General features: G+C 41.2%; 1 protein-coding gene across 1 annotated transcript in view; it reads left to right on the forward strand.

Moving 5' to 3' along the window:
- The window catches only part of LOC121873198 (carbohydrate sulfotransferase 10-like), a 102,198-nt gene extending 87,592 nt beyond the window's left edge, over positions 1–14,606 (forward strand). The window contains exons 5-7 of the mRNA XM_042376550.1: positions 9,871–10,041; positions 11,797–12,002; positions 12,777–14,606. Coding sequence (XP_042232484.1) covers positions 9,871–10,041; positions 11,797–12,002; positions 12,777–13,047 — 648 coding nt within the window. The 3' untranslated portion in view covers positions 13,048–14,606. The remainder of the gene's footprint in view (positions 1–9,870; positions 10,042–11,796; positions 12,003–12,776) is intronic.
- The last annotated feature ends 293 nt before the right edge of the window (positions 14,607–14,899 follow it).

Below are 14,899 nucleotides of genomic sequence, written 5' to 3' on the forward strand. Positions count from 1 at the left end.
CAGGTAGTTGTAAAGGAACTTGAGAGAAATTTTTGTGAAATGGTAATACTAAGAAATTCTTATGGTCATGGGTGGGCTTGGGATCGGTTCTATAGAAAGATTTCTTAGTAATGTTAAGGCATTTGTCTATGAAAGATCTAGGGTACTTAAGTTTCAAGCCAATTGTCATGGGTTGCGTTAGGCTTACCCATGCAACCAACTCCAAAGTTTGTTTTACCAGAGATAAGACGCCCGGCGAGGCATAACTGGGACATGTATTTTTCAATTAGTGTATGTTAGCCAGCCTTTAGGGGGGTGGGCAGTGAAACAGTGTTGTACTGTTCATCGCTTCACACCCAAAAACCTCATTTTAAGTAGTATCCCCTGAGCCATGGGTTAGTTAAGACGTCGTCTCCATCCTCTCCCTCCTGAAAGGGGGCGGGACACCACACCACACAGAGTCCTCCACCGCCACTCCGTCCTGTGAACCGTCGTCGACACGAGACTAAGTGTGTTAACCTAGGTTGTTATCCCCGTGGAAATATCACGTGTGGATGCCTGGTTGCGACAAGAGCAATCCAGGCTGGCCTATCAAACCTACAGTAAATGGTTAATTAATTCACGCTTACAGAGTTCTCCTGCACGACACCCGTCTACAGTGACCGTGATCGACACGAGACTAAGTGTGTTAACCTAGGTTTGTTTTCCCCGTGGAAATATCACGTGTGGAAGCCTGGTTGCGACAAAAGCAATCCAGGCTGGTCTATTGCACCTAAATGGTTAATTCAAGTCACGCTTACCAGTTCTCCTTGCCGCGACAACCGTCTACCATGACTGTCAGTGACGCAAGACTATGTGTGGTAAACCAAGAGTACCTTTTGTTGTTATGGCCGTGGAAAGTCGACACGAGACTAAGCGTGTTAACCTAGGTTGTTATCCCCGTGGAAATATCATGTGTGGAAGCTTGGTTGCGACAAAAGCAATCCAGGCTGGTCTATTGCACCTAAATGGTAAATTCAAGTCACACTTACCAGTTCTCCTTGCCGCGACAACCGTCTACCGTGACTGTCAATGACGCGAGACTATGTGTGGTAACCCAAGAGTACTTTTTGTTGTTGTGGCCCGTGGAAAGAAGTTCTTGTGCGGAAGCCTGGTTGCAACAAAAGCAATCCAGGCTGGCAGTAAATGTATCACTTGAAGAATTAAGGCTCTGTTAAAGTCATATCCATAGTAGAGTAATCACATGTGTCCCAAGTTAAAATTCTCTTTTAGAAGATTAATTTTATTACAGCGTGAACGTGAGCGAATCATATATCCATGCAAATTGTAAATCATTGTATGGAAGCTTGACAAATAAATGTAAGTGCAATTATCTGCCCGTATCTGTGATCCTATCTTATTATTACTAAAGGTAATGACTGATTGGTTATGACATAGTATAACCAATAACTTAGATGGATGTTGAAAATTAAATGAATTCATTAAATCATCATTTATCAAGTATAAATCATGGAATGTCGAGTGGTGGAGTGAACTTCTACGTAGATACACCATAATCACCTGTAAGTAATCAGTGTGAAGGTATCGAACTCTACGGTAAGAAATAAGAAATACGACATATTATTATCTTTATATAATATAATCCACTCTTATACCACCGACTCATACTAAAACCATGACACCAATATTATAGATATGCTTATATTCCTCATCAATGAATTCCGGGCTGCAAATTCTCAAAGCACGTAAAAACATTGATGAAAATACTGACTGTTTGACTCTATTATGGTGGGCAGAATAATAATGAATGTATGAACACACATTAGTAGGTTTCCTATAAATACTGAACTGAAAGGTGTTACCTATTCTGTCTATCAAGCAGTCTAGGAAAGGCAATTTACAGTCATGCTCTAATTCCACAGTGAATTTGATCGAGGGGGCTAAGTTGTTAAGTTGTGGCAGGAAAGCTTTTAGGTCCTCATTACATGGCCAGATACACAATACATCATCTACATATCTAAACCAGACTGCTGAGGGTGGTAAAATATTACTTAATAGTTTCTTTTCAAAGAATTCCATATATAGGTTGCTTAATACAGGTGAGAGTGGATTACCCATTGCCATACCAAATTTTTTAGCATAATATTCTCCATTAAATTCAAATTTACAATCCTTAATACATAGTTTGATGAGTTCGATGAAGTCGTCTTTCGAGACGGGCAATGGAATATTATCCGGGGAATCTATGAGGAACTCCAGTAAATCATCAACTGGGACCTTTGTAAAGAGTGATGTTACACCAAAACTGACCTGTTTAAAATCATAATTAATGTGTAAGTTATTGAGTTTATCAACCAAATCCATATTATTCTTAATATTAGAGTTAGAAATGTTGCCAACTAGGGGATTTAGTAAAGAAATTAACCATTTAGATAATTTATAAGAGATTGACCCAACTGAGCTGATGATGGGTCTTGCTGGATCACGCTCACCCATAGTCATTTACTCCAATTTATTTTCTTCGGTTTTCAGAGCTTTTCGGTTTTCGGAATTTCGAATAAAGGGTTGTCAACCTGTATAATTAATATATATATATATATATATATATATATATATATATATATACTTCATTTTTAGTCCATATAATACGCGGACTTTGAACATATAATCAACGACTTCACCAGCAAGGAATCGAACCCTCGACCTACTGGGTGGGACTAGGGAACGCTTACCGGCTAGGCCACAAGGACACTAAAAGCAGTTCTAGACTCTGTTATATTTCACACAAAGCCTGTTCATCGAGCTGAAGGCGCCGTGAACCTCATTGGGAAACTGCCCGTGCCTCTTATGTGGTGTCAGTAGCATTTTACCGAATCCAGCTGGTATGAAACGCGAGGTACATATATATACTTCATTTTTAGTCCATATAACACGCGGACTTTGAACATATAATCAACGACCTCACCAGCAAGGAATCGAACCCTCGACCTACTGGGTGTGACTAGGGAACGCTTACCGGCTAGGCCACAAGGACACTAAAAGCAGTTCTAGACTCTGTTATATTTCACACAAAGCCTGTTCATCGAGCTGATGGCGCCGTGAACCTCAATGGAAAACTGCCCGTGCCTCATATGTGGTGTCAGTAGCATTTTACCGAATCCAGCTGGTATGAAACGCGAGGTACATATATATACTTCATTTTTAGTCCATATAACACCAGCTGGATTCGGTAAAATGCTACTGACACCACATAAGAGGCACGCTCTGTTTCCCATTGAGGTTCACGGCGCCATCAGCTCGATGAACAGGCTTTGTGTGAAATATAACAGAGTCTAGAACTGCTTTTAGTGTCCTTGTGGCCTAGCCGGTAAGCGTTCCCTAGTCACACCCAGTAGGTCGAGGGTTCGATTCCTTGCTGGTGAGGTCGTTGATTATATCTTCAAAGTCCGCTTGTTATATGGACTAAAAATGAAGTATATATATATATGTACCTCGCGTTTCATACCAGCTGGATTCGGTAAAATGCTACTGACACCACATAAGAGGCACGGGCAGTTTCCCATTGAGGTTCACGGCGCCATCAGCTCGATGAACAGGCTTTGTGTGAAATATAACAGAGTCTAGAACTGCTTTTAGTGTCCTTGTGGCCTAGCCGGTAAGCGTTCCCTAGTCACACCCAGTAGGTCGAGGGTTCGATTCCTTGCTGGTGAGGTCGTTGATTATATGTTCAAAGTCCGTGTGTTATATGGACTAAAAATGAAGTATATATATGTACCTCGCGTTTCATACCAGCTGGATTCGGTAAAATGCTACTGACACCACATAAGAGGCACGGGCAGTTTCCCAATGAGGTTCACGGCGCCATCAGCTCGATGAACAGGCTTTGTGTGAAATATAACAGAGTCTAGAACTGCTTTTAGTGTCCTTGTGGCCTAGCCGGTAAGCGTTCCCTAGTCACACCCAGTAGGTCGAGGGTTCGATTCCTTGCTGGTGAGGTCGTTGATTATATGTTTAAAGTCCGCGTGTTATATGGACTAAAAATGAAGTATACATATGTACCTCGCGTTTCATACCAGCTGGATTCGGTAAAATGCTACTGACACCACATAAGAGGCACGGGCAGTTTCCCAATGAGGTTCACGGCGCCTTCAGCTCGATGAACAGGCTTTGTGTGAAATATAACAGAGTCTAGAACTGCTTTTAGTGTCCTTGTGGCCTAGCCGGTAAGCGTTCCCTAGTCACACCCAGTAGGTCGAGGGTTCGATTCCTTGCTGGTGAGGTCGTTGATTATATGTTCAAAGTCCGCGTGTTATATGGACTAAAAATGAAGTATATATATGTACCTCGCGTTTCATACCAGCTGGATTCGGTAAAATGCTACTGACACCACATAAGAGGCACGGGCAGTTTCCCATTGAGGTTCACGGCGCCATCAGCTCGATGAACAGGCTTTGTGTGAAATATAACAGAGTCTAGAACTGCTTTTAGTGTCCTTGTGGCCTAGCCGGTAAGCGCTCCCTAGTCACACCCAGTATTTCGAGGGTTTGATTCCTTGCTGGTGAGGTCGTTGATTATATGTTCAAAGTCCGCGTGTTATATGGACTAAAAATGAAGTATATATATGTACCTCGCGTTTCATACCAGCTGGATTCGGTAAAATGCTACTGACACCACATAAGAGGCACGGGCAGTTTCCCAATGAGGTTCACGGCGCCATCAGCTCGATGAACAGGCTTTGTGTGAAATATAACAGAGTCTAGAACTGCTTTTAGTGTCCTTGTGGCCTAGCCGGTAAGCGTTCCCTAGTCCCACCCAGTAGGTCGAGGGTTCGATTCCTTGCTGGTGAGGTCGTTGATTATATATATATATATATATATATATATATATATATATATATATATATATATATATATATATATATATACAGAGAGAGAGAGAGGAGAGGAGAGGAGAGGAGAGCAACAGATTTTTGGTATGGCTATGGGCAATCCCTTGTCAAATTCTTCGAAAAGAAATTTGTGTTTAGCATAACAAGCACAGTCACATACCCTGGTATAGATATGTCGGCGACATTTTATGCATTTGGCTTTGTTACTCAGATGTAAATGAATTTTTAGGTAAGTTGAATGAAAAGGTGCCATCTATCAAATTTCCTTCAGGATTTGAAGATGGGAAGCTATCATTTTTAGACATAATGATTCATAGGACAGAGTAGAGTATTTTCAGAAAACCAACTAATAATTTGACGTATGTACATTTTCACTCAGATAACAATTTTCATATCAAACAGTCAATATTCTCTTCTTTGTACCTTTGGGCCTTGCGTATTGTTGTCCCTGAATTTATGAAGGATGAATATGAAAAAAAATATGTAATTGTTAGAAATTTTTTTATCCGTATCATTTTCTAAGCAAATGTAACATAAAAGCAAGAAAGACTTACTATGATAACAATGTACATGATAAAATATTTCACAGAAATATTCTGTACCTGCCATATCACAAAGCCTTTCAACATCTTGTACCTTTGCTAAAATTGAAGATGTAAAAGCAGTTTTTCCTATGAAAACAAGGCAAAAAACTGATGATTAAGAATAGTCCCTACAATGATAACAGTGCAATATACGCAATTCCCTGTAAAGAAAGTAACTCTTTTTAGATTGGGCAAACAGGCATGGACTTGAAATCAAGGACTAGTCAACATAAATATTCTTAGAGAACTTGTCAAACATCTAATGCTTTATTTGTCCACGTGAGTGAAAACTGCCACCCCATTGATTGGGCAAAGGTTTCCTCAGGGCAAAAGCAGGTCCACTGCGGGAACTGCGTGAGCGCCGTTCGCTGAGAGACTCTAACTCCTGACGCCAGCGCAGTCAGAAATAGGGCGCGGTGGAATAGGTTAGCTGACGACGGATTCGTCGTAAAGTCTGACCCTTGCAGATACTCTAGGGCTCTCTGGAGTGATCAGGAGAGCCTCTTTTCAATATCTCCTGCGACCAGGATGGTAGGCGAATTTCGCATTCGTCCCGCATCGGATCTGCAATCGCCGCCTGGTGACAGGTGACGGTCGCGAAGGTGCGTCCTTTTCCGTGAAATATTATTGACAGAAAGTCCAATACCTCCGCCTCTGCCATAACATTGGGCTTAGACTGACGAATAAACGATTGAGACGTTCGCCAGCAGGACTGGTGCTGGAGCAACAACGAAGGTCGCAACCATGAGATAATGCCCTCCACCACCCGGGGAAACATCTTTATCTTTAGAGAGGTCCTAAGAAAACCCACACGTGTAAGTTCAAGGATTTCTCTGTTCTAAGTTCGTCTGCTGTAAACAGTCTTGTCTTAGCGGAGTCGGGTTGGGACACCGTCTGGAGAGGGACATGTACAATGGCTGAGCCCGCCACAATGAGGTGATCAGCGCTTTACCTTGGTACTAGTGCAACCTGTGTATTACCGTCAGGAACACGTTTGTCGTCGGCGGAGGAAATAGGTATACGAATGGTCACCTGTTTCAGTTCACCGTGAACGCATCTGGTCCCTCTCACCCTGGTGAGGAAGATGGGAAGCTGGGTGTTCGTCACAGATGCGAACACGTCTAACAAAGAAGTTCCCCCACTCTTTCACCATACTTTGGATTACTTAGGGGGTAAAGAGACCATTCGGCTGACGAACCAGCCTCCCTTGGGCTATGCCTCGTGAAGAAGGATAGATTGCGACAATGAGCCAGGAAGAAGAGCTCTCTGAGAGTCATAGGGGACCCCGTGACCTGCATGACCCTTATTGGTTAATACAGTGTACAGCCACCTGGTTGTCCATGTAGAAGCAAATGCTGATGTTCAAGACCAGCGGCTGTCGCCGTAGGTATAACCACGGAACCACAAGCTCTCTCACTTTGATGTGTTGTTCCCACGGAATAAGAGGCCAGATAGTAAAGAGCTTCTCGCCACCTGTTCTCGGGTGCATACAGTAGTACAGCCTGGTACTAAGGTGATGAGGAAGCAGCACCAGGAGCAAAGGCTGTGAAAATTCGCCATTGCGGCAAAGTTTCCACCAGCCATGGCGGCGAAGGTTCACCAAGGCGGCAATGAAATGCCAAGGTGGCGAAGACTCGCCAAGACGGCGAAGGTTCATCAAGGCGGCGATCTCCACGGCGGCAAAGATTCCCAAGGCGGCGAATATACGTCAAAAGAAGGGACACTGTGTGGCAAGGACTGCCAACAGCAAATTACACCTTGGTGAACCGACACCTAAGGACGGTATACCCAAGAGCGAGGGACACCTGACAGGGAGGAAAGGCAGGTCCCTGAAGTGTTAATAATAGGACTATGCAGGTGTGGAAGATTTATCGTGGCCGGACCTGAGGTCAACAGAGGAGGATTTTCTTTTAAGGGTCTCACCTTCCTTTCTTGTTTCCTAAGTGAAGTCGTCGACGTAGACGATTCGTTACGACGGGAGTTTTCCGACATGGAGCTGTTCCGGGAATGAGATATCCTCAGATTTACCCCTAACTCAGCGTCCGCCCACAACTTTCGTGAGCGGCCCTTCCTGGATGCCCACTTCAGGGTGGAGGTCCACCTAGTCTTGAGGTGATTGAACCCTGGAGACTTTCTGTCCTTGACTTTCTGCCGCAGTATTTCCTACATACTGGCCTGGCATACCCCACATTCTTCCGGCGTGAAGACCCCTGATGGCGAGCAAGGAGCATGTACTGTACAAGCTCGATGACCGTCCTCATGGAACTTGGCCGAGCATTCACTTTTCTCACACCGGTTCACTGGGTCAGAGGATGTACCCTGGGAGACCATCTTTGTATGTGGAAGAGGAAAAACTCCACATTACAAAATAACCGTCCCTCTTGCCTAGTAAAACAAATACATGAAGGAGACTAGGACGTGGGCACTATAATTAGGCAGCTCGGGAACGTCTCTCCACTTAAACTGAGTGGTTGAAAAGTCGAAGGGATATAATAAGGCAAGTCGTTAGGTATGACCATGAAGAAGCACTCAGTCCAGTATGATCGAGAATGAACCAGTTCCCTTGACGATTTAGCCGCCATGTAAAACATTTTCAACTCTCTGCTGGGATGATCGAAATGGCTTGGTACTTTTAAGGAAAGTGGCCCGAGCAATGTGGGACCGCTGAACGAAAATTAGCTCAAACCCACAGGGATGCTACGAGTCGCCAGCCCAACGATTCACCAGCCCGATGAATCGCCAGTCCAATAAACCCACCGCTGGCCATGTAGGACTCTGAGCTCGGAGAAATAGCAGGAGCCGGTTCCCGCAACGAATCGGCTGCTCTATAGACTGTTTTTAGCCTCAGCTGGAACGGTCAAAATGGGCGGGCGCCCAGACCGTACATGAAAGCGACCCAAGCAACGGGGAACCGCTGAACGAAACGTAGCGCGAACCTAAGTGGCGCTACGAATCGGCAGCCCAACGAACGAATTGCCAGTCGGGCTCGGACGAATCCTCCTAAATCGAGGAGAGCCGGAAAAACGCCACCACTTTCCCCGGGAGGGAGAACCATCCCTCTCGACCGAGATGGTGACAAAACTCCAGGCCACATTGCAGGACTGGGAGTACCTTAAAAACAGTCAAACAAAAGTTAAAGCCTAAGCTACATACCGAGACAAACTGGCGTAGGGCTGAATGGTGAAGCACTAAAAGCGTCTGACCAAAAAACGGCATGACAACATGCCGTCTCCACACAAGCATTACCAAATCCTCCGAACCTACGAAATTTAGGACAAACTAGATGCAATAAAAATTACATGCAAACATATGTAAGCCTAACCGAGAAACGCCAAGGGCAAAATCGCTGTCCCAAACGAGTGTGCCACCGGTCAGAACAAGGATATAAAAACATTTAAAGAGAAAACAGGGGAACCACCGGCCGAGCCTAACTGCTACAACACACACCAGCAAAAACAGAGTGGAACACTTACAGTTCAGCTGAAAAAAGATGAACCCTTAATAGACCACAAACCACGGTGGGGAGGTGGGCAAAAAAGATTTCTTCCTCTTTATAGATGATGCTGACATGTGCTCTCACGCCCTTCTTTACTCAAATTACATATAAAATAGGAAGCAGGGGTATAGTATGTGGATTTTCTTTGTTTATTGTTTAGGGAATTCCAGTGTGCCGGGATAACGTTCCGTGATCTCGAAAGTTCTTTCTCCGATTCGGAAAACTGCAGAGAACCTCTACAGCGTGATACACTAGCGGAATCGAAGCCAAAAAATTATTATGTTATTATTATAGTTATTATTATTATTATTATTATTATTATTATTATTATTATTATTATTATTATTATTATTATTATTATTATTATTATTATTATTATTATTATTATTATTATTATTATTATTATTATTATTATTATTATTATTATTATTATTATTATTATTATTATTATTATTATTATTATTATTATTATTATTATTATAGTTATTATTATTATTATTATTATTATTATTATTATTATTATTATTATTATTATTATTATTATTATAGTTATTATTATTATTATTATAGTTATTATTATTATTATATTATTATTATTATTATTATTATTATTATTATTATTATTATTATTATTATTATTATTATTATTATTATTATTATAGTTATTATTATTATTATTATTATTATTATTATTATTATTATTATTATTATTATTATTATTATTATTATTATTATTATTATTATTATTATCACCTTTATTGTGAGTAACCTTAATCATACCATTATCCCTCTTAAGCACTATTACCAACATGACCACCAGTCCACCATTACCACCATCACCTCACCACCAACATATTATCTCCTCAATGAACACAACCACTACCATCACCACGATTACTACAACTACTATCCGTCCCTGTCAGATGTCATCCTCTACGACACGGTTTATGGTGGTTCGGCATCCGTTTGAGCGGGTCCTCTCTTGCTACCGAGACAAGTATCTGAATGGCACCAAGTCCTACTACTACCTGAACATTGGCGAGAAGATTGTCCGTCGATACAGGAAGTTCCCCCCAGAGTTCAACAGACAGCAGGTGAGATTGAGCAATTACCGTGTTGACTTTAGTTAATGAATGCCTACTTAGTAAGTAATTACTAAGGTAGGTAATTAGGACTCTATTTCAGAGGTAGCATCGATTTAATCAGCATTTGCCAACTCTACTATACGTTCCTAGTCGAAGGTGATTGGTCGAACTAATAAGTATCTTTTCTGGACCTTCACTGAAGGAAATCTAACCAGAATCGTTTTACTGTTGCCACTTACTATACACACTCGTGGAAGTGTCACATCTACTGTATAGTGAGTAATTAGGTAAGTTCAAGCTAGAGCGTATAGATACTTTATTAAAACCTTGTAAAATAACCAAATTGTGAGTTATCCCTTAAGCACTGTAGAGTTAAGTTGCAAGAAAACATTACTAATCTTACAAAGGCCTCTGCGAGCAGGACTACTTATGCCCAGGAGAATTACAGCCATAGAACTATACACTGAAGATGCTATAATCCAAATCAAAGTAGATTCCAGTCTTGTTAGGGTACCATCTTATGGTTATGTTAATGCTGAAGCGTATTGTAGGGCCACTTATGACTGGAGCCCATTGTAGGGCCTATTAGGACTGGGGCCTATTGTAAGGCCTCTTAGGAATGGAGCCTATTGTAGGGCCTCTTAGGACTGGAACCTATTGTGGGGCCTATTAGGACTCTGGGGATCCTGACAGTATAATCTTGACGCCTTACTTTAGGTTAGTTTCGGATCCCAAGTTTGTCTGACACGTGAAGCTCAGTACATTTTCTACTTTATCATCTTCTATGTATAATAATAGAAGGACGTGTCCGTTCGTGAGTGTCTTCCAGCCATAACTTCAAAACGGAAGTAGTTAGAGACCTGAAATTCTACACACAATACATGGGTCCCAAGGTTGTGCACCTTGGTATTACTATTGATCCAGGCAAGAACCTAAAATGTTCTCCGACTGAGATATCACCACAGTATAACAGTCAACGTTATAAAGCATATGGTTAACCCAAGCGAAGCCAGGTAATTTTGCTTGTAACTTAATAGGTGTGGGTGGCAGGAAGACAACAAGACTGGTGGTAAAATTCCACCAATCATGAACGAGTTCCTGGTATCCTTCGACCAATAAGGGTGAAGCAGAGTTCCAAGCGAATACGTGCTATAAACATATATCTTGTTGAAATTCTGATTTATGTACAATGAAACCTCGATCTAATGCATAAAATCATTAAGATGGAGGTTTTACTGTATAGCCCAGGAGCCAACATTTACAATCCTAACGTGAACCCGGAAATTGTTGGTACTGTAAGGTTTTTGAAGGATTCATGAACCATAGGGGTCCTATATGCGGAATCAATCAGATGCCTGCTAGGAAACTTTGGGCAACGCAAAGAATTTGCATAAATAGAAGATAGCTGCCGCCCGATATGGGTGAAATAATAAAATGGAGATAACTTCTGATTGGAGCATGCTAGAAGGATGATTTTGGTGTATAGATTGAGTTTTTGGAGTGTGGCGGATTCATTTATCTGAAATAGACATTGCAGTAGACATAATACAAGAATCTTCAACTATTTGCCTGAGGTTGTTCCCCGGCTGCTCCACGTAGGCCACATCATAGAGTTCTATATCTTAAAATTTTTAATTGTTGATGGACTAGTGTAATTACCAACTTTGTTACGCGCTTAAGGATTATAGTTTTTGAAGCGCAGTATTAGCAATGTAACATTAACGTAGGCCACACACATCCTCACACCGTTTACTCAATCTGTAGCTCAAGTTAATGGAGGGCCAAGTGAGGAACAAGATCAAGAAGAATCTGCCGGTGGTGTTGAAGGATAACCCCTACGCTAATCCCGTCGGCCCCACCTTCTCGGAGTTCGTGCAGTATATCATCTACGCCCACTACGACGATGAGCACTGGCGGACGTACAACGCTCACTGTTCCCCCTGCTATGTCCCTTACGAATTTATTTTAAGGTGAGGTCACAGTAACTACGCTATGAACTAAGGTGAAAGTTAAGTAAATATAAGTTATCTTAAGATGAAAGTGACGTAGATATAGGTTGTCTTAAGATGAAAGTAACGTAGATATAATAGGTTGTCTTAAGATGAAAGTGACGTAGATACGAGTTGTCTTAAGATGAAAGTAACGTAGATATAATAGGTTGTCTTAAGATGAAAGTGACGTAGATACGAGTTGTCTTAAGATGAAAGTGACGTAGATACGAGTTGTCTATTATACAGATACATTTGAGATTCTGTAAAATCTTGAGAATTTTACTTAAACTGTTGTCTTTTCTATGTGTATATGAATCATTGAAGATAAGATACTTAACATGACCGGGCTAGACCAACACTGGCACATGTTCAGGTACACTTATGGACTTGTACATGACTACTGCCTGCCAAAAGTCCTCAACAGAGAACTGGCCGACCAGTCGACAAATACAGGGGTAGGTGTTCGGTGGCTATCATCAAGTGTGGTCGTAAGTCTTTAAACAGGAGGAATTGCTTCCCAGATTAGCCTTAGCAACTGTGAATAGGTGTAATAAATCCTAAATTAGTCTCAGCAATTGTATTGTACTTAGGACTTAGGACACGTGCAATAACACCTAAATCAGTCTTAATAACTGGACTGTAAAGTCTTTGAACAGGTTTAATGCAACTCTTAGCTGCAGTGTACTTACGTCCTTGAACAGGTGTAAGGCATCTCAACAACTCTAGTGTAATCCAGATATACTCTACCTGCAGGTTTGAATCCCTGAAAGAAGAAGGGAAGCTGTTCTTGGACTACCTTAACCGTACTTCCGACATCAAGCCTCGCTGGGAGAACCCGACCTATGGGTCCAGTACAAGCGAAGTGGCTTGCTCCTATTTCAACCAAATCTCTGTCAAACTTTTACAAAATCTCTACCAAAAATACGAGAAAGATTTTAAGCTCTACGAGTATATGCCCGATGCTTACTTTAAATGTGCTCAAGATTACAATCATGTAAATAACAATACAGTATTAAAAGAATAATTGAAAAAGTAGAGTCGGTGAAAGTGTAAGTGATAACAAAAGGAAATGTGATGGAAATTGTGTTGGATGTTATAGTGCCAGGGTGAATTTTTTTTTTTATTGTTTAATGATTGGGGGGGAATATTTGAATGGAAGAGGATATACATTACACCTTTGTTGTTATTTTTGGCTTGTTGATTTCACTTTCTGTACATAAGATAGGATGTATTATAAACTTTCTTAATTAATATACAAACTAACCCGAGACTGAAAATGTTAATTATCGACGATTTGCACAAATCATCTAGAAATTGTCTCGATTATAATTTATATCTAATCAGATATTTTTGGGTTGATCTATTTACTTATACTGTACTGGTTACTTGTAAAATCGTCATACAAGTTTACAATTGGGTTGACATGAATATACAGTAAACTATTCAGGTATACAGTTCAGCGTGCATATACACAACACAGGAAGACCTTGGGCGTAGACCGTGCAGGTATACAATTTCCGGTGTAGCTAGACAGTGCTGGGATGTACACAATGGTAAACAGTTTGGCAATTTGACCAAGGACAGCCGACAAAGCCATCAGATGCTTAATTCCATGAGGGTCCAATGGGCCCAGTGTTAGTACAGGAGGAAGCCAGAACACAATACATAACCCGGAGAAAACCTACCATGTTCGTTTAGTGTCGCTAGATAACATGCTTCTCTTGTCCCACCAGAGGGGAGATTGAACTAGAGTCACAGTAGTGAATGGCAAGCGATCTGCTGCTGCTATACTACCGGCACCTCAGTTTCTTCACGTTTCATCATCGTTTTACGTCCATATGTACTAGACAAGTGGCGGTTACTACATTATGCAGTAACCTGTAGCCTGTAAATCCTTATAAATTATTTTTTTCCCAGTCTTCCCAGTTTTACGATCTCATTAGTGTTAATGCAATTTAAGAGACCATACAAAAGCAGAATACAGTAGATAATCGTAAAATTACATATAAACTGCCCCATAACATTAAATCCAGTTAACAAGCTGGGCTACACCCGAACAGCTATAGAGCGTTTTTCCCATCTGAGAAGAGATGCCCCGCCCCTTCAAGAGTTACAGCTGATTGCCCTAAAGTGTGATCACTTAAATCTCGAGGTACTTAACTTACTTTTTAACTTAAAGTCGCTGCCACCAGACCACAGGACATATTAACTTAAAGTCGCTGCCACCAGACCTTAGGAGAGTATGTGTAGTGTTTTTTTTTCTAGGTAGTTGGCAGAGCAATCCAGGTACTGTGAGTTCGTGTTTTTCATTAATCAAGTTGAGAGTGGAAGGAAGGGTGAATCACCAACCAAGAATTAACCTACTTTATTTCCTAATAACAAAATATTGCATTCAGTCAAAATACAAAAATAGTTGACCTTTCCCAAGCAATTATTAAGGTCACTGCATCACATAAAAATATAGGACCTTCTCCAAATAATTAATTAAGGTCTTCTCTCTCCATTCAAAATCATTGACCTCCTTACCTACACTGTTAAAAAAATCTTGTAAAATTTACATAAAATTCTCTGGTTATATTGTTGCCAAACATTTTCTGTATAATTTACAGAGATTCTGTATATATTTTTACATAAAATATCTGTTGAATTAACAGATTGTTGGAAGTTATTGGAAGCTCCAACAACTTGTCCTGAATACGAATTTGCAACTTTCGATTTACAGCAAGTACCTACATTACTGCTATGTGAACAGGGACCAAGGGGACTAGGAAGAGTGTCCAAACAACTTCCGCCGGCCCGGGAATCGAACCCGTGACATCTTGCTTGCGAGGCAAGAGCGGTACCACTCCACCTGGTCGGAAATACAGAAGAAACAT

The sequence above is a fragment of the Homarus americanus genome, unplaced genomic scaffold (genome assembly GCF_018991925.1).
Source record: "Homarus americanus isolate GMGI-L3 unplaced genomic scaffold, GMGI_Hamer_2.0 scaffold32929, whole genome shotgun sequence".
NCBI lineage: Eukaryota > Metazoa > Arthropoda > Malacostraca > Decapoda > Nephropidae > Homarus > Homarus americanus.